This window comes from Narcine bancroftii, chromosome 2 (genome assembly GCF_036971445.1).
Source record: "Narcine bancroftii isolate sNarBan1 chromosome 2, sNarBan1.hap1, whole genome shotgun sequence".
Classification (NCBI taxonomy): domain Eukaryota; kingdom Metazoa; phylum Chordata; class Chondrichthyes; order Torpediniformes; family Narcinidae; genus Narcine; species Narcine bancroftii.
Window position 1 is genome coordinate 141,605,711 of NC_091470.1, and position 21,638 is coordinate 141,627,348.

Here is a 21,638-nt window from a genome sequence, read left to right on the forward strand (position 1 = left end):
GATGATTAATCATAAACAGGGAAGCCAGAACGGACAGAGAGTTTACTAGCAGTCAAGGACAGAAGGAGCTGCTGAATATGTTTTTTTAAACCTATCTTTTCATGGTCATAGTGAGAGACATGCAGGAGACAAAGGATTGATAAGAAGTGTGAGAAACAGAATTCAGTGAATGTAGAGTTCACAGCGTACGTAACGAACGTGATAATTAATAATGCAGTTATACTTAGAATGTTTTTGTAATACTAACCAATTAAAACAGTATTAATAAGAAGGGGAAGGGCAAATAATAAAGGTATAAAAATCAATGCACTGTATGTATCGGGGCTTAACTGGTGAGAAACCAGTTGAGTCCAACTCTGCAGACTTGTAAATAAAGCTTGTCGTGTCATCAGTTTTAAAGAGACTCATGTGTGAGAAGTTTTATTTCTGACAAATGGGGACTCGTCCGGGATCTACACTCCGGCCGTGAGGGGAGGCGAGAAGAGGGACATCGGAGGCGGTGCACCCCGCTGAGTTCAGCGGCTCCTAGTCCCTTGCTCGTCGCTTCGGGCGGCTTGAGCGAGTGGTATCCGGACAGGGTGACACGACAAGACGGAGAGGAGAAGGGTGACGGTTCAATCCCCGGGAAGACACCGGTAAGTGACGACTTACGATTGTGGTGTGGGGATTGGGTAACAGGTGTAACGGGATACACCTGTTTGGATAAAAACCTAACGGAATAGATTAAGTATAGATCTTTTGTCGTTGTGTGAGGACCCTGTCGCGGGACTCTAGGATAGACCCCAGGGAAACCTCGGCGGTAACCGAAGGAGGGACAGCACCTCCGACGAAGTGCCGAGAAGAGAGGGGTCAACCCCAGGAAAACCTCAGCGGTAACCGAAGGAGGGACAGCACCTCCGACGAGGCGTCTGAGAGGAAGGGAGTAGGGTCCAGAGCGAGAGGGTCCTCAGCAACGATAAACAGATCTAGGTGGGAAAATGGGAGGATCAAAATCTAAGGGCTCGTCTGAAAATTCAGGACAATTCCTGGGAGTACCCCTTGACAGCCCTTTGGGGAGAATGTTTGAAAATTGGGATAGTAAAAGATATCGGGACAAAAACAAGAAAAAGATGGTCCAATATTGTCTCCTTTGGTCAAAACAACCTATTAAAGGTTTCTCGGTCTGGTGGCCGAAATTTGGATCTGATGAGGATTGGGTTAGACAAGCATTAAACATATATGTAAATTCGAGACCAAAGGTGAATCAAGAAGAGTCAGCATATGCATTTTGTTGGGTTCCCTGGCCAGGATCCTTAACAGAATGTTTTAAATTGAGAGTGGCAGGAGAAAAGAAATGGGAACCTCTGGACAACCTTCCCCCTCCTTATATTCCCCCGGTGCCTACTGCGCCCGAGGAAAGCTTATTACCGGAGGGGAAAGGTGATGAATCTGATTGCCCCGAAGGGGGCCGGGATAAAAAGGATGAATTAAGGGAGTCGGACCCTAAACTTCCACCGGTAAACCGACCCTGGACAAGATCCCAGACTGGTCCAGGACCATCAAAGTTTTCAATAAACCTAAATCCCCTGAGAGAAGTTCCTATGGGAGGACCGGGAGGGGGAACGGGATATGTGAATGTTCCCCTAACTAGTACAGAGGTGCGGGGATTTAAGAAAGAAATGAAAAAGTTATTGGAAGATCCTATAGGACTGGCTGAACAGCTTGACCAATTCTTGGGACCAAACACATATACGTGGGAAGAGATGCAGGCAATAATGGGAACATTATTTTCACCCCAGGAGAGGCAGATGATTCGACGGGCTGCCCTCCTCATGTGGGAATATGAACAACCTGGGGACCCTAGACCCCATGAACAAAAATATCCCTTAAATGAACCCAGGTGGGACAAACGAACACCCGAGGGATTGGCAAGTATGAGACAATATAGAGAGTGGACAATTAAAGGGATACGGGAGGCTGTGCCAAAGGGTCACAATTTTACCAAGGCATTTGGGAACCACCAGGGGAAAGACGAGTCCCCTACTGATTTTTTGGAGAGGGTGAGAAAGAATGTCCAACAGTATGCTGGTGTGGACCCTAGTACACCAATGGGTGAACAGCTTATTCGAATTGAATTTGTTTCCAAATCATGGCAAGACATTAGAAAGAAACTAGAAAAGGAGGAGGACTGGAGTGAAAAACCCCTAAGTGAACTGTTAAAAAAGGCACAAAAAGTATATGTGCAGAGAGAAGAAGAAGATCAAAAGAAGGCGACAAAGGTTATGGTACAGACTATCCGACAGATGAATGCTGAATCCAGAGGGGAAAGAAAACAAAACCTTCCTCTAAACAATCCAAAATATCCAAGAGAGGGAAGACCCCGGAGATTCGTTAAGTGCTATTACTGCAATGAGGAAGGACACTTTAAGAGGGAATTCCCCCGATACAAGAGGGAATTGCGTGCCATCGAACTTATGGAAGAAGATTAGGGGTGTCAGGGGTTCCAAATGTTAGGGACCAAATATAAGAGGGAACCCCTGGTAAAACTAAAAATTGGTCCCAAGGGAGAAGAGGTGGTGTTTATGGTGGACACAGGAGCGGAACGAAGTAGTGTAATAACTGTGCCAATCGGAACTGAGCCTATAAAAAGTAATTTGACAATTTCTGGGATAGAAGGAGCTCCCAGAATGGTATCAATAATTCCCCAAGTAACAGTGAAACTGGAAGAAAGAGAAGGGGTACAAGACCTCTTGTTATTACCTTCGGCTGGATTTAACCTCCTAGGAAGGGACTTACAGGCTCTCCTAGGTTTGGGTGCTCTCCCTGTGGACGGAGAAGTGCGAGTCCACCTCTGCGCTTTAAAGGAAGAGGATGAACGGCAGATTGACGAGAGAGTCTGGTATAAGGAGGGAAATCGAGGAGGTCTGGACATCCCACCTTTACATGTCACATTAATACCAGGTCATCAGCCGGTAAGGAAACGTCAGTATCCTATTTCTTTGGAAGGGAGAAAAGGGCTACAGCCGGTAATTGAGACTTTAATACGAGACGGACTATTAGAAGAATGCATGTCACCTTATAACACCCCTATACTCCCAGTAAAAAAGTCAGATGGATCCTATCGCCTAGTTCAGGATCTAAGAAGTTTGAATGCTATTGTTCAGACCCGCCACCCAGTGGTGCCTAATCCCTATACTATTATGAGTCGGATTCCCCCAGACCATGAGTGGTTTAGTGTTATCGACTTGAAGGATGCCTTCTGGACTTGTCCGTTAGAAGAGGAAAGTAGAGATATGTTTGCGTTTGAATGGGAAAATCCATGGACAGGTAGACGGAGACAGTTTCGGTGGACTGTATTGCCCCAAGGGTTCACTGAATCTCCAAACCTGTTTGGACAAATGCTAGAACAAATCCTGATGGACTATCCACAATCTGATGATTCCCAACTAATGCAGTATGTGGATGATTTACTATTATCAGGACCCAAGGAACAAGAAATGAGGAGAGAGACCATTAGACTCTTGAATTATCTGGGGAAAAAGGGTCTACGAGTGTCCAGAAACAAGTTACAGTTTGTTGAGAAAACTGTGATATATCTGGGACACCAGATAAGTAAAGGACAGAAACGGATTACCCCTGAACGAATTGCGGGAATCACTAGAATGCCTTTACCCCGTAATAAGAAGGAAATAAGACAATTCCTGGGACTCTTAGGATACTGTAGGTTATGGATAGAGGACTACTCAGTTTTGGTGAAGTTTATGTATGATAAACTGACAAATGAAAATGACTATCCATTGAAATGGACCCAGGAGGAGGAGGGATGGTTCGAGGACTTGAAACATCGCCTAACACGAGCCCCAGTGCTCACTCTGCCCTCTTTAAAATAGCCCTTCCAGCTATTTGTCACTCATAACCAAGGAACAGCTGTGGGAGTTTTAACACAAGAAAAAGGCGGTCAGCGACACCCAGTAGCTTTCCTTTCCAAAATGATGGACCCAGTGTCTCGCGGATGGCCGACGTGTATCCAGGGAGTAGCGGCTGCTGCTCTGTTGGTAGAGGAAGCACGTAAACTTACTTTTGGAGGAAAGATGACTGTGTACACCTCCCATTCTGTAAGTGTTTTATTAACACAAACTGCCCATCGATGGCTGACTGATTCTCGCATATTAAAGTATGAAACCATTTTAATGGTTGGAGAAGATTTACAGTTTGCAAAAATTAATAGCTGCAACCCAGCTCAATTTTTATACGGCAGTGAAACAGAGAAAGAGGTGGAGCATGACTGTGTCGAGTTGACAGATCTTCAGACCAAGACCCGAGAAGACCTTTGCGATACTCCGCTGGGAGAAGGATATGAATTCTACATTGACGGCTCCGCCAGATGTGTTGACGGAATGAGAAGAAATGGGTATGCTATAATAGAAGGAAATACTTGGAAAGTAGTAGAATCCACGAGACTACCCGGAAGCTGGTCAGCACAATCCTGTGAACTATATGCCTTGCAGAGAGCCCTCAGAATACTGGCAAAGAAAATTGGAACAATTTACACAGATTCCAAATACGCATACGGGGTAGTGCATACCTTTGGTAAGATCTGGAAGGAGCGTGGTCTAATTACATCAAGAGGAAAGGAATTGGCACACGAACAGATGATTACTCTGACTCTAGAAGCCTTAACATTACCCCAAGAAATAGCAGTGGTCTACATACCAAGCCATCAAAGGGGAGATAACCCGACAGCAATTGGAAACAGACTGGCTGATGAAGAAGCCAAAAGAGCAGCCATGCAACAAGAAGTCCGTTTGCTGACTTTAATCCCAATAAGGCAAGGCATAAAGACAGCTCCCATTTTCACTGCTAAAGAAGAAAAGAACATGGATCAGCTGGGCGCAAGCCAGTTACCTGATGGAACATGGAAAACACCAGATGGAAGAATTGTTCTAAATAAAGAAATAACTCGCAATATTTTAAAACACCTGCATCAACAGAGCCACTGGGGCACCCAAGCCTTATGTGACACAGTGCTTCGAGAATATGTGTGTAAGGGAATCTACACCTTGGCCCAACAAGAGGTGCAAAATTGTTACCTATGCACAAAAATTAATAAGAAGATAATGAGGACAGGGACCATGGGAGGTCAACCATTAGCCATACGCCCTTTTCAACGTATCCAGATCGACTTCACAGAGTTACCTCAAGTTCAAAGATGGAAATATCTGTTGGTGATAATAGATCACTTTACCCGATGGGTAGAAGCCTTCCCAACAATAAATACTACAGCCTCTACAGTAGCTCGCCTCCTCCTAGAGCAGATAATCCCCAGATATGGTATAATGGATTCTATAGACTCAGACAGGGGTCCACATTTTTCTTCAAAAATCCAGCAATTGATTTGTGATGCATTACAGGTCTCTTGGAAATTACATACCCCTTGGCATCCACAAAGCTCAGGGAAGGTCGAACGTATGAATGGAACACTAAAAATCCAATTGACAAAGTTAATGGTGGAAACTAAAATGCCTTGGATAAAGTGTCTGCCCCTAGCCTTATTAAGAATTCGTACTGCCCCACGAAAAGATGTAGGGCTGTCCCCTTATGAAATGATGTTTGGGCTTCCCTTCTGGAGTACAGTTGAGGGGTGTCCCACCTTGGGGGAAGGGGATATATTTGTTAGGAACTATTTACAGGCACTGTCACGCTCTCTTACAGATTTACGAAAGAGAGGACTATTGGCACAAACACCGCCTCTAGACTTTTCTTTACACAAAGTGGAACCAGGAGACTGGATTCTTATCAAGACCTGGAAGACTGAAAAACTCCAGCCCCAGTGGGAAGGTCCATACCAAGTTCTCTTAACTACAGAAGCTGCAGCACGAACAAGAGAGAAGGGGTGGACACACGCATCCAGATTTAAGGGACCTGTAGAGGCGCCACAGGACCCTGATACGAACTCAGATTGGACTTGTATTCCTGGAGAAAAAACTCTTACCTTACGATTTCGCAAAAAGACTTAATTCACAATGTTATTGTTATGTTCTTTGATTTTTCTTAGTTTGCCTATGTCTTTATCAGGTGTGAAATGTAAGAAATGCAGAGATACAGTGGTCCTGTTTCAGGACCACATTTGGGGAAGAAAGGAAGGTAATTTCATTTCCCATACCTCAGTTCCTGAGAAATGCTGGGCAGAAAATACCACCCAACATCCATATACCCCTTGTGTGGAAAAAGAAGGAAATAATATGAGTCATTATATACAGATTCCTAATACCACTCCTTTCCCTCTTAACGGTTGGAAAGGTGACTCAAGCCCACCATGCCCTGATGGACTCTGGTTTTGCATACACCAACGTACTGTTCCAATGAGAAGTTACACTCCACACTCGAAATTGCCTGTCCCTTTAAGACAGCCGGACTTAGTTCGAGTCCATCCAAATAACCATGTAAGTTTCGGTAATGTAATTGAGGAAGATAACCTTTTTGTAGATCTGGCAACTAAAATTGCAGGAACTTTTAATGTAACCAATTGTTGGGTCTGCGGGGGTCCACGGATGTCAGAACAATGGCCTTGGTGGGGAGAACCTCTCAATTCATTGACCATGATTTCCCGCATTTGGACAACTAACCGAACGAGATCAAGAGAAACCTGGTCTCTCTCTAATGTCCCCTCTGGTTTTTATTGTCTCTCACGAGCCGGCAAATACCCAGTAGGAGAAAGTCCCTGCAAGGCTGTATGGATTCGCATTTCGCCTGGTGTTTTCACTTGGTTTCCTAAACCTCAGACTTGGTTCTTATCCACTGTTTTTAAAACTAATTGCCTACCCCTGTCTAATAGCAGTATTCAGTTTTGGAATTGTACCACTTCCACCATCACAGGACCATACCAATCAAATCCTGTTCTTAAAAGAGTTTGGGAAAGGGGGTATGGAGTATCCCCAAATGGATTATTCTGGGTATGTGGTAATAAAGCTTATACTCGTCTTCCCTCACAGTGGAGTGGAACTTGTTTCCTAGGAATAATCCGCCCAGAATTTTTCCTTCTACCCCACGATCACGGTCATAAATTAGGCGTGAAGGTCTTTGATACATTACATCGTGAACCCCGCTCTACCACGGTACATTTGGGAGAATGGAGAGATGATTGGCCTCCAGAGCGCATAATTCAATATTATGGTCCCGCTACATGGGCTCAAGATGGATCTTGGGGTTATCGTACTCCTATATATATGTTAAATCGCATAATTCACTTACAAGCAGTGCTTGAAATTGTTACAAATCAAACAGCTATAGCCCTGCAATTACTTGCATCCCAGCAAGGTCAAATGCGCTCTGCTATATATCAGAACCGTCTAGCCCTAGACTATCTCCTAGCCACGGAAGGAGGTGTATGTGGCAAACTTAATTTGACTAACTGCTGCTTACAGATTGATGATAATGGAAAAGCCGTTCGTAAAATCGCTGATAATATTCGTACATTGTCCCATGTACCGGTTCAAACCTGGCATCCTTTCCCACAATTTAATTGGATGGACAAATGGTTTGGAGGAACCTGGTGGCGTACCTTCTTGTGGGTCATCGGAGGTATTTTATTCCTCCTACTTATTTTGCCCTGTATTATTCCCTGTCTACGCAGCCTGGTGATTTCCATGGTCGAACAAGCTATGCAACCAGGGGGGATGGGAGACCCTGTAAGACTTTTATTTCAGCGTGAGATTAATGTATCATAAAACATTTCTCTTCCCTAGCTTAGAATCCCCATTCATATCTATACATATATTCAACACATTTTAAAGAGAGAAAGGGGTGGATTGTGATATAGAGAATTTAGGTTAAAAAGACTTAAGTTAAAATGTGATGATTAATCATAAACAGGGAAGCCAGAACGGACAGAGAGTTTACTAGCAGTCAAGGACAGAAGGAGCTGCTGAATATGTTTTTTTAAACCTATCTTTTCATGGTCATAGTGAGAGACATGCAGGAGACAAAGGATTGATAAGAAGTGTGAGAAACAGAATTCAGTGAATGTAGAGTTCACAGCGTACGTAACGAACGTGATAATTAATAATGCAGTTATACTTAGAATGTTTTTGTAATACTAACCAATTAAAACAGTATTAATAAGAAGGGGAAGGGCAAATAATAAAGGTATAAAAATCAATGCACTGTATGTATCGGGGCTTAACTGGTGAGAAACCAGTTGAGTCCAACTCTGCAGACTTGTAAATAAAGCTTGTTGTGTCATCAGTTTTAAAGAGACTCATGTGTGAGAAGTTTTATTTCTGACAAATGGGGACTCGTCCGGGATCTACACTCCGGCCGTGAGGGGAGGCGAGAAGAGGGACATCGGAGGCGGTGCACCCCGCTGAGTTCAGCGGCTCCTAGTCCCTTGCTCGTCGCTTCGGGTGGCTTGAGCGAGTGGTATCCGGACAGGGTGACACGACAAGACGGAGAGGAGAAGGGTGACGGTTCAATCCCCGGGAAGACACCGGTAAGTGACGACTTACGATTGTGGTGTGGGGATTGGGTAACAGGTGTAACGGGATACACCTGTTTGGATAAAAACCTAACGGAATAGATTAAGTATAGATCTTTTGTCGTTGTGTGAGGACCCTGTCGCGGGACTCTAGGATAGACCCCAGGGAAACCTCGGCGGTAACCGAAGGAGGGACAGCACCTCCGACGAAGTGCCGAGAAGAGAGGGGTCAACCCCAGGAAAACCTCAGCGGTAACCGAAGGAGGGACAGCACCTCCGACGAGGCGTCTGAGAGGAAGGGAGTAGGGTCCAGAGCGAGAGGGTCCTCAGCAACGATAAACAGATCTAGGTGGGAAAATGGGAGGATCAAAATCTAAGGGCTCGTCTGAAAATTCAGGACAATTCCTGGGAGTACCCCTTGACAGCCCTGTGGGGAGAATGTTTGAAAATTGGGATAGTAAAAGATATCGGGACAAAAACAAGAAAAAGATGGTCCAATATTGTCTCCTTTGGTCAAAACAACCTATTAAAGGTTCCTCGGTCTGGTGGCCGAAATTTGGATCTGATGAGGATTGGGTTAGACAAGCATTAAACATATATGTAAATTCGAGACCAAAGGTGAATCAAGAAGAGTCAGCATATGCATTTTGTTGGGTTCCCTGGCCAGGATCCTTAACAGAATGTTTTAAATTGAGAGTGGCAGGAGAAAAGAAATGGGAACCTCTGGACAACCTTCCCCCTCCTTATATTCCCCCGGTGCCTACTGCGCCCGAGGAAAGCTTATTACCGGAGGGGAAAGGTGATGAATCTGATTGCCCCGAAGGGGGCCGGGATAAAAAGGATGAATTAAGGGAGTCGGACCCTAAACTTCCACCGGTAAACCGACCCTGGACAAGATCCCAGACTGGTCCAGGACCATCAAAGTTTTCAATAAACCTAAATCCCCTGAGAGAAGTTCCTATGGGAGGACCGGGAGGGGGAACGGGATATGTGAATGTTCCCCTAACTAGTACAGAGGTGCGGGGATTTAAGAAAGAAATGAAAAAGTTATTGGAAGATCCTATAGGACTGGCTGAACAGCTTTTTACTCAGACATAAGTTTTGAACTCTTAAAGAAGAGGAAGGAGTTTAATACAGCAAAATCGATCCTATGGAAAAAAGGTTATAAATTTATGTTAAGACATCCAGCTGTGCTTAAAATATTTATCCCTGGGGAACAAAACAGACTATTCTCGGATCCGGAGGAAGCACGAGAATTTGCAGAATGCCTGGAGGACAGAAGGAGAGATGAAGAGATGTAACAAGAATGAAGAATGGCGATAAAATACATATAAAGATGTAAAAATAATGTATATGAAAGAACTAAAGAAGGGAAGAAAGGAAGTAAGGGGGAAAAAAAGAGGATGAGCTTTGTTGATTGTGTAAAAAAAGTCTTTTCTGGGGGGGTTGAGTGGGAGAGAATAACCATCACTGCAAAATCAGTTGACGCTTGCGAGCGGGTTCACAAAGCAAATGGAAAGGGGAGTTGTGGTTGCCCGGCAAGGGATAAGGGGCAACTCAGAGAGGGGGAGGTGGACATTTGGGGCTAAGGGAATATTGGATGTGGAAGTTGTCATACGTTGAGTTTAAAAAGGGAAAACTGAGAGATGAAATTGGGGAAAAGGGGGATGGTTGTGGTGAGGAAGCGGAAATGAGGTGTAAACAGGGTATGAAATGGGCATGTTGAATGATATGACTATAAATATTAATGGAATACATAACCAAATTAAACTGAAGAGGCTATTAAATTTAATGAAAAAAGAAAAAATAGACGTAGTATTTGTGCAGGAAACACATCTAACTGAAGTGGAACATAAATTAAGGAGAGATTGGATAGGGCATGTAGCGGCAGCATCATATAATTCAAAAGCTAGAGGTGTAGCTATATTAATCAATAAAAATGCACCAATCAAAATAGAGGAGGAAATAATAGATCCAGCAGGGAGGTATGTAATGTTAAAGTGTCAGATATATTCAGAATTTTGGAATTTGCTCAATATTTAGCCACCTAACGAGGAGGATCAAAAGTTTATGCAAGATATTTTTTTGAAGATTGTAGATACGCAAGGGAATATATTGATAGGAGGGGAGTTTAACCTTAATTTGGATCCATTGTTGGATAAAACTGGACAAAAGACTAGCAAAAATAATAAAGTGGACAAATTTACAAATGGATATGTATCGAACCAATTTAAATTAAGTAGGTCAACTAGGCAGGGATGTCCATTATCCCCCTCATTGTTCGCTTTAGCAATAGAACCATTGGCAGAAGTGATGAACACAAAATAAAATAAAAGGGATAAAAATAAAGGAGAAGGAATATAAAATCAGTTTATTTGCAGATGACATCATAGCATACTTAACAGAACCAGAAATATCAATAAAAGAACTGCATAAGAAATTGAAGAAGTATGGAGAAATATTGGGGTACAAGGTCAACGCAAATAAAAGTGAAGTGATGCCAATGAGTAATGCAGATTATACAGAATTTAAAAAAGAATCACCATTTAAATGGCAAACACAAGCAAGCCGATACCTAGGTTTTAGGTTAGATAATAATTTAAGCCACTTGTACAAATTAAATTATCAGCCACTAATAAAGAAATTGCAGGAAGACTTAGAACATTGGAAAGAATTATCACTAATGTTGATAAGGAAGGTAAATTGCATTAAAATGAATGTCTTCCCAAGGATACAATACTTATTTCAATCACTACCAATTCCCTTAACAGAGAAATTCTTTAATGAATTAAAGAGAATAATAAGGAAATTTTTATGGAAAGGGGGGGAAACTGAGGATAGCATTAGACAAATTGACAGAGAGGTATAATCAAGGTGGTTTGCAGTTACCAAACTTTTAAAAATTATTATCGAGCAGCATAATTAAGGTATTTATCAGATTTTTATCAGACAAGGGAAAAACCAGATTGGTTTAAGATAGAGCTAGATAAAATAGGGGAGAAGGTACTGGAACATATACTTTATGTGGGATGAAAAGCTGGTGCAATATAAAAGCTCACCAGTATTGCATCATTTACTTAATATATGGAAGAAGATTCACTTAGAAAGGAAAAAAACAAATTACCAAATACCAGAATTGTTACTGATGCAAAATCAGCTAATCCCTTTTACAATAGATAACTTTTCCTTTAGAGCACACATGTCAAACTCTGGCCCGCGGGCCAAATTTGGCCCGCGATATAATTATATTTGGCCCGCATGATCATTTCAAAAATGTATTAGAGGTGGCCCGCCCTGCAGCGAAAGCCGATGCTGTTTTTTTGTAATGTCACCCCCACCATCCTCCCCCTTCATTGCACATCCTTCCCCATCCCCTAACTATCCCCTCCTCCCTAAAACCACCCCCCTTAAAAGATGGCCAGAATATTCTCAAAAAGGAATCCAGAATGGTAAAATTCCACAAACCTTCTGCTGGGAATCCTAACAACACCCGGGCATCAGATCCACGGGACGCGGAGGGAGCAAGAGTGTTGCAGGTTGACCGTGCAAACTTTGAGAACGGGGAAAACAAAATTATAACACGAGAAGTCTGTCAATGTCATCAGCCGGCAAGCCAGTTGGAAGGCTCCCCGCACAACCAGTCACTTCTCCCACCTGTCGAGCGGTGCGGCGGATTGGCGAGCGTCTGTGATTTCCTGTCGGCGCGACGGACATGGCAAGCTGCGCACAGCCCCCACTGTTCCGCAAAGGCTGATCGGCAGCGCGCTGGACCTGAGTGGGTGGGTAAGCATGGGTGGGCAGAGGGTGTAGGTGAGGAGTAACGGGCAGGGGAAGTTATGGTGGTGCGAGGGGCAGTTAGAGGGAGGGATGAGTAGAAGGAGGGGTGGATAGGGAAGAGGTAAAAGGGGAGGGGCAGGGTGAGTGGGGGAGGGGTGATTAGAGGGTGAGACGGGTAGAGGGAGGAACAGGTTGAGGGGAGAGGCAGTAAAGGGGCGTGTATAGAATGGGGTGGGTAGAGGCAAAGCGAGTGGAGGGAGGGGTGAGTAGAGGTTGGGTAAAGGACTGGTCAGGTAGAGGGATGGTGGGTCGAGGGTGAATAGAGGCCTAGAGCCTGAGGAGTGAGCAGGAAATGCTGAGTCCTGATGCAGGTCAAAATGGACACAGCCTGTGAATGCTAACTACATCTTCACAGGGACCAAATATGTTTCCCTCAGGTCAAGCAAAGGGTGAACTTGAGCTACCTACTCCTGACCTGTAACATTATCCTCCTAAAGTTATATCCTAAAGTTTAACATTACATATGTTGAAAGAAGAGAAAACATGCAGATGTTGTTGAAAATTTTCAATAAATATTTAGTTCAGCCCTCGACTTAGTCCAAGTTTTTAATTTTGGCCCTCCGTGAATTTAAGTTTGACACCCCTGCTTTAGAGAATAATCAAAAGAATAGAAAATTGTTTTTTGGGAAATAATTTATTAACATTTGAACAAATGAAGTACAAATATGGAATAACTCATGGTACAACGTTTGCATACCATCAACTGAAAGCCTACTTAAAGGATAAATTGGGAAATAGACAGATTACCAGAAGGAAGCAGCTTTGAATATGTGATTACAGACACAATGATAATAAAAAGATTTATAACGAACATGTACATCAAGCTGCAAAAAAAAAGGAAGATGATGAAATAAGCTATAAACCCAAACAAAAGTGGGAAAAAGATTTAAACATAAAGATTAAAAAATGAAATATGGGAAAAGTTATGTTCTGGAACTATGAAGAATATAATAAACATGAGGTTACGCATGATACAGTATAATTGGTTACACAGGTTATATATCTCACCCTAAAAGTTAAAAAAATTGGATCCAACATTATCAGATAGATGTTTTCGCTGTAAGAAGGAAATGGGAACAACAGTACATGCAATTTGGGCATGTGAGAAAGTGAAAAAGTTTTGGGAAGATCTAAATCAGGCATGAAGTAAAATCACAAAAAAACAACATACCAAAAAATCCAGAGATCTTTCTTCTAAGTAATATAAGAAGTAAAGAATTAGGCCTCAAACTGGATGAAGCACAAAACAGATTTATTATGATAGCCTTAGCAGTAGCAAAAAAATGTATAATGTCAACTTGGAAATCAGAAGAGAGTCTGAGAATACAGCAATGGTACATGGAAATGAATAAATGTATTCCATTGGAAAAATAACATACAATTTAAAAAATAAAGTCACATTATTTGAACAAATTTGAGAACCGTGCATGGAACATAACAGAGAGGGCCTACTGTGGACCTCCACCCCCTAAAATGATAAGACAAAATGACTTGATCCAGTGTGTAAAAGTAATTGACACATTTTTCTTGTTTATGTTACATTGTGTGAAGACATTGTTTAATGGGTTTATTGTATTGCATATGTTGAATGTTTATTGGTTTTGGTGGGGGGTCGGAAGGGGGGAGGAAAGGTAGGGAGGAAAAAAGCGGAGAAAATGCCACTGTGTATATTTAAGAGGGAAATGTTTGTATGTATTTTGGTTGATTTGGTTCACAGTGTGAAAAATAAAAAAATATAAAAAAGAAAAAAAAATCTCATTGACTGATCAAGGCAGAGTAGAATGGGGAGCATGCAAAGGGCTATGGGTTGGTGTGACCAGGGTATCTATCGTGTAAGCAGCAGAGTTTCAGTTTTATCTGAGCTTCAGGTGTTTTGCAGGCATGTGGTTTGAAGGGCATACAGACAAATTAACCAAAATGTTTTTAGTCACCTCTTCTGGAGAAACATTTGGAGTTATGAACCTGCCTGGATAAAACATTCAGTGGTTGACTGGTGAATACTTTACAAAAATTTTTGTTTATATATACACTTCTTACCATAGATTTGAAAATTACTGTCATCTCACAGGACATTCCAGCTGAAAGGGGACCAGGAGGCTTGAACCTAGGAATAAAAATATAATGCAACTGAAAGCTTTGACATCTTTGCTCACAGTAAGAATTGAAAATGTTACTTTAAAATCAACAGTAAATAATTGGCTTTCAGAACAAAGCTGAACAGTCCTGTTAACTTTTCTCACATTCAACAAACTTTGTGATCATGGCAAAACACAAAGCAAAGCAATTTTACCAAAAATATAACGATCCATATTGCAAAAATAGTGGGGTGAATGAGGCATAAAAGGAGCTGTTGAAATCACCATCCCACTGATACCCACCAAATTTCCATGTCTGTAGACCTCAATGGAAATCTATCTCCCAGTTAACAATGACAGGAACATAAGACAAATTCCACTGCACATATTTCCTAAACCATAATGAAGGACATTCTCTATCCATAACATCAAAACAAATGACCAGGAAATGCTCACTCATCATTGCAGATTGGCTGAAAGCAATTTAGAAATGGCTGTAAACATTGATTTATTTGTTGATTTATTTTAGCAAGATCCTGAACAGGTTATAAGAAACTTGCACTTGACAGATTATGGGCAGCAATCCCTGAAATGAATGACACCCACTGAAACAAATAATCAAATCGCAGGATGGAGATACACAGGAGACTCCAGACACTGGAAACTGAAGCTAAACACAATCTTCTGAAGGAACTCAACAGGTCATGCAATATCGGTGGGAGAAAAGGGATGGTCAATGCTTTGAGCTAAAATTCTTCATCAAGACTCCGGTCAACCACTAATTTTCTCTAATTGATGCTGCTCAACTCGCTGAGTTTGGCTTCAAGATATGGGATGGATTGCACAATGAGTCATATTTATTTATTTATTTTCCTTAGTTATTTGGTTCTGTTGTACAGAGCCCTTCATTACTTCTAAATTTAAATGTTAAAAAATTTAGGCAGACATCACAGTAACAGCGTATTTCGGCCTACTGTCCATGCCACTCAATTTACACCCAATTAACCTACATCCCTGGTACATGTTGAATAGTGGGAGGTAACCAGAGACTCAGGGGAAAACTCATGCAGACACAGGGAGAATGCACAAACCCTGGTCTCAATTGCTGGCGCTGTAAAGGCATTGTGCTAACCACTATACTAACCATCCGGCCCTTATGTGTAACAACATTTGCGCAACATTTTATTTGATTGCTGTTGTAAAGCAATTTCTACCATGGAAATAAACACCTTCAAATGCTAGAAATGTGGAATGAAACTACAGAATATTTCACAATTGTTTTGTGGGACATTTTCTACCATCAGGGGACCCCATTGGTACTACCAAATGAAGCATTGATTCACTTGTACTTCTTCCAATCTTGTGTTCTGCATTCATCTCCTTGATATTGCAGAAACCTAATACAGATTGGGTGGCTACTTTGTGACCCACCCGAAAGGGAATCAAAGTAAACCCTTCATCCTCTCTCTCTCTTCCAGTTCTGACGATCGATCTTCAATTTGAAATGTTAAATCTGTTTCTTCTTCTGCAGATATTCCCAAACCCATTAAATGTTACAGGGTTTTCTGTGTTTGTTCCTCCAGAGTTCCAGTATCTGAACAGGATGGTGGCCAGAAACCAGCAGATTGTTGGGCACAGGTCAAAAGACAGCATTTTAATGGGAGGTTAGTCAGGAATGTTCAGACACTCAGTATTTATGGTGAGGTAGTAAATTGCATTTGACATTGGCTAGATGGGAGAAGCCAGAGAGTAATGGTGGATGATGCTTCTCAGACTGGAGGCCTGTGGCTAGTGGTGTGCATCAAGGATCGGTGCTGGGACCATTGTTTAATAATCTGGATGATAATATGGTAAATTGGATCAGCAGGTTTGCAGATGGCACTATGATTGGAGCCATCGTGGAGAGCAAAGAGTGTATTCAGAGCTTGGAGAGGGATCTGGACCAGCTGGAAAAATGGGCTAAAAATTGGCAGATGGAATTTAATTCAAATAAGTTAGAGGAATTGAATTTTGGAAGGACAAAACAAAGAAGGACATACAAAGTGAATGTTAGGGTACTGAGCTGTCTGGTAGAACAGAGGGACCTTGGAATATAGATACATAATTCCCTGAAAGTGGCGTCACAGGTGGATAGGGTTGTAAAGAGAGCAAAGTATTGAGTATAGGAGTTGGGATGTTGTGTTAAAATTGTATAATACATTGGTGAGGCCAAATTTGGAGTATTGAGTGCTCCACCTAACCACAGGAAAGATATCAATAAGATAAAGAGTGCAGAGAAGATTTCCTAGGATGTTGCTCAGACTTCAGGAACTGAGTCACAGGGAAAGGTGAAACACATTAGGACTTCATTCCTGGAGTGTAGAAGAATGAGGGTAGATTTGATAGAGGTATTTAAAATTATAAGGGGCATAGATAGAGTAAATTCAAGTAGGCTTTTTCCACTGAGGGTAGGTGAGATATAAACCAGATGACATGGGTTAAGGGTGAAAGGAGAAAGGTTTAAGGGGACATAAAGAGGAACTTCTTCACAGAGAGTGGTGGGGGTGTGGGAAAAGCTGCCAGTTAAAGCAGTAAATGCAGGCTTGATTTTAACATTTAAGAAGAATTTGGACAGGTGCATGGACAGGAGAAGTAATGGATGGGGAGGTGAGTGGAACTCAGCAGAATAGTAGTTTGGCACAGAATAAGAAGGCCCGTTTTCTGTGCTGTAATGTTCTCTGGTTCACTGTCATAGTTTTTCTTACTGGTGAAGAAACATTCTCCTATTTAACATAATACTCACTCCACTTCAATGAAGTCTTTCATGTGATCACTGATGCCAATCAATTTGCAGTAAGCGATACCATACGAAGCATTAATCAGTGACACCCTTTTCTTGTACGTTTTCCCAACATCAAAGTTCTAAAAACACAAACAGTTTACAGCAATAAATATGATTTTAACATCTCATTTCAATTAATTCTGTATGCTCAGCTATAATCAAATGGAAAGCAATAACTTTCAAAATACTGGGCCCATCAGTAGAAAAAGCAAGATATCTGAATTAATTAAAAAGTAAAGGTTCCACTATTGTCACATTTAGAATACAACATACAAGAAATTGTCATAGCACTAGATGCAGTAAAATGTATGCCAGCAGAAATGAATCAGAGGTCAATCCACTCCACAGGACCGTGATCTACCAGGATCATTGAGGACCCCAACCCTGCACACAGCATTGTTCAGCTGCTTCTGTTGGGAAAGAGATCCAGAAGGATCAGAGTCAACAGCCTCAGGCTGAGGAACAGCTTCTTCCCACGGGAAGCGAGAATGGTGAACGACCAAAGGAACAGCTCACATTAACCGTCCGAGACTCTTACATTTATGAAACAATATTTATTCATATAAATATTTGTTCTGCATATGTATTGTTTGTATGTATGTTTATTATGTCTGGTTGTTTTTCCCTGAGGACTGGAGAACTGTGTTTCATTGATTTGTACTTGTACAATCAGATGACAATAAATGAAGTGACTTGACTGCAACTTGTAAGGCAAAAAGACAGGTTTCTAGATCCAACTGCTTCATCAGTAGGCAAGAAAACCCCTTCATAAACCTGAACAAAGCAACAAGATGCAGGAGGGGAGAGAGCAAAAGGAATGCTGACCCTGTGACCTGTAAGATAAGATCTGGCAGGCTATCTGGTGGGTAATGGCGGCTCTGAGAAGCTAGAAATAGTAAATACTGTCTCACAAATCTCATCAGAAAAGAACAAAAAACAATTAAACTAAAAAGGCAGAGGTAAAATGTGTAAATATTAAAATAAATAAAATGGTTGCCAAAGAGCAAAAGAGAATAGAAACTGCCAGAAACACACAGAACCAGGCAACAAAGGCCAAAGCCCTGTGTGTACACTCTTTCAAAAATGGATCTCAACCATCCACATCAGAACATTTCCTTTCTGCCAAACAACAAGGCACTAAGTTTCCTTGGCATCCTTGGCTTCAGAAACGTGTGGAAGGAAGGTCAAGAACAATTAGAACAAAGTGCTAAGTCAAGTTGAACATAAGTGAGTCTGAGGAAAGTGAGCTGATTATTTTGTTTTAAAGCATAATTTCAAAACCTGATAAAATAATCATTTCAAATGCCAAAATGAAAGCTGATTTTCAAATTAAAACAAGAATGAAAAACTATTGTTTAAACCTGGGATGCTCTCCCCCTGATTTGTCTACGGCTACTGTATTCCTACTAATTTTTTGATATCCTTTTTTGGACAGGATGACCTGACATTTGCTATGGAAGCTTTTCATTCTATTTTTTTTCCCATTAAAATTAAATTGTGCTTAACTGTGCTGTAATATTCTATGGTATGGAAGAATTTGACTATAAAGTTGAAATCTTCTACACACACGACATTTTGAGACTTCTGTTGAGAAATGAGATTGATTGGAGTTAGTGGCGAAATTTGAATTTTTTTTGGTTTGTGTCAGTAGCAATTCCCTTTTTCATTTTTTTAAATTTTTGAAATGAAACGTATTTTCTGAGGTGTGAGAGTAATGTCCTCGTTCACTGGGATTCAGATTATAGCTCACACACGATTAGCGTAGTGGTTAGGGCACGCTCTAACAGCGCCAGCGACCCAGGTTCAAATCTGACGCTGCCTGTAAGGAGTTTGTACATTCTCCCTGTGTCTGCGTGGCTTTCCTCCAGGGGCTCCGATCTCCTCCCACCCTCAAAACGTATGGGGTTTGCAGGTTAATTGGGTGTATTTGGGCAGCACGGACTGGTGGGCCAGAAGGGACTGTTTCTGTGCTGTATGTATATCTAAAATGCCAAGAAAGTTAGAGTATAGGAAAAAAATTAAAATGAAACACGAGCATCATTGTTAGAGCAATGCTATTACAGCACTGGTGACCCGGGTTTGAAATCAGTGCCATCTGGAAGGAGTTTTCTATGTTCTCTCTGTATCCAGAAGCATTTCCTCTGAATGTTCCGGTTTCTTCCCAACCTTTGTAGGCTAATTAGTGTATCTGGGCAGCAAGGGCTCATGGCTCTTGGTGTGGTTTCTACATTTTTTTTAAAATAAAATGAGCAATAAGTAATTGTGGACAGAGATCAGGAAGAAGCAAACTCAAAAGTGTCTGAATTAATCCAACACAACATGACTATTTCATTGTCTCTAAAGGACTTTGGAATGTCCTGAGGTTGAGGAAGGTCCATGATGTATCAAAGCATATAAGGGTTATTCTAAATGCATTTTGATGTCATGAAAAGGGAATTAATTGTACTGCAGGGCAAAATTTTCAAAGATTGTATAGGCTTTTTGGATCTGTGACATATAAAATCTTTGTACATTGCTAATTATTGCACAGCTCCAACAGCTCAGGAAGCAGGAGGCTTATGCAGCACTTACTGAGAAACCATTAAAATATTTTAATTGGAAGACTGTACCACATATTTACCAGTCTGTAGAAGAAAATCATTTCCAATCTGAACTATTTCCTTGAGCTCAATAATATTTTTTACTGATGTGCCATATTCAGACTCCAAGATAAATAATTTGCCTGCATATCCATTATCCACAAAGATGAGATTTTAAAAAGGTGAATTTACTGATCAGATCAAATCAACAGAGAGAAACAGGTGAAGATTGGAAGCAGTACATCAGTGTGAAGTCATGATTGGAATAAAATTTGCAGCAGTGAAGCCATGTAAACAAAATTAGCAGGAGTCAATAGGGACAGCCAACTCATCCAGAAAGAAACTGGAAAAGAGACCAATTCCACTGAGTGGATCTGAGCTGCATTCAATACTAGATATTGCTACTGGAACCATAGAACCATTGCACAGAAAAAGGCCCTTCTGCCCATATAATCCAAGCCAAGCTATTATTCTGTCTAGTTCCTTTGACCTGCTGCCAGACCATAGCCCTCCATAGCAGCTCCATTCCACCCCCCCCCCCCCCACCCACCCCATCCAATTACCATGCAATCTTCTCTTAAAATGTCAAAATTGAACCTATATCCACTACTTCCACTGGCAGCTCATTCCACATTATCACCACCCTGAGTGAATATGTTCTCCCATGTGTTCCCCTTAAGCATTTTACCTTTTACCCTTAACCCTTGTTTTCTAGTTCTCAGCTTATCCAACCTCAGTGAAAAGAGCTGCTTGCATTTATCCTATCTATACCGCTTATAATTTTGTATATCTCTGTCCAATCGCCCCTTGTTCTCTGACACTCCAGGGAATAAAATACCAAGCAATTCACCTTTTACCTTTTCCTGTAGCTCAACTCTTCTAGTTCTGGCATTAATTTAATTGTTACCTGCATTCCACAGTTTGCTAATGAGTTAAATTGAATAAATTATTACAGAATTCATTTTTAGACACATTATGTACATTAGTAACTATGACAGATTCTTGTGAAAAAGCCCATCTTGAAATTATTTCTTAATTATGTCGGGCAGCATACAGCTGTCAGTTTGTTTACAAAATCTTTTGGTATATACCTTTTATTCAACAAGTGAACCATTCACCACCGTCAGACAGCAGCAACCAAAATATGTCTGCTTGAATCTCTACTGTGGGGCAGGGGTGCAGTATTGAGTGTTGACGCTAAGTGGTCAGGTAGAATAACTCAGTTTTTAAAACTTCTGGCATTTTAGAAGAGGAAACCGGAGTCCCCAGAGGAGACCCACACAGATGGAGAGAAGATAAAAACTCCTAAAAGGCAGCACTGGATTCAAACTCAGGTTGTTGGTGCTGTAAGAGCATTGCACTAACCACTAAGCTAACACTGCCACCTCTTTTAGATTTCTGGATCATTGGGCTCTCTTCCAGGGAAGGTGGGATGGTTTGTACCTGAACTGGAAGGGGACTAATATCAATGCAGGAATGTTTGCTAGTGCTCCTCCAGTGGATTTAAACTACATTTGTAAGGGGAGAAGAATCAGAGTGCCAGAGCAGAAAAGTGGGGGGGGGGGGGGAGAGAAATAATGATTTGAAATTTGAATGCACTCTTAGAGATCAACAGATTGTGCGTGGCGGAAATGGTCTCAATGCAAGAAGTATTATAGTAAAGACAGATGAGCTTAGAGTGTGTTTTGGCATGTGGAATTATGACAATGTGGCCATTAATGAAACTTGGTTGCAAGAGGGGCAGGACTGGCAGCTCAATTGCTTCAGACACAATAGATCAGTAGTGGCGGTGGGTGGGGGGGGAAATGAGAGGAGGAGGTGTGTTATTGCTCATCAGGGAAAATATCACAGCTGTGCTCAGCCGGGACAGATCA

At 41.6% G+C, this 21,638-nt stretch overlaps 1 protein-coding gene across 10 annotated transcripts in view; it reads right to left on the reverse strand.

Annotated features, from left to right (window-relative positions):
* The window catches only part of cfap74 (cilia and flagella associated protein 74), a 157,829-nt gene that overhangs the window by 76,560 nt on the left and 59,631 nt on the right, over positions 1 to 21,638 (reverse strand). For all 10 annotated transcript variants that reach the window (XM_069918261.1, XM_069918259.1, XM_069918263.1 and 7 more), the window contains 2 exons: positions 17,147 to 17,265; positions 14,327 to 14,393 (listed from right to left, as the gene is read on the reverse strand). In XM_069918261.1, coding sequence (XP_069774362.1) covers positions 14,327 to 14,393; positions 17,147 to 17,265 — 186 coding nt within the window. The remainder of the gene's footprint in view (positions 1 to 14,326; positions 14,394 to 17,146; positions 17,266 to 21,638) is intronic.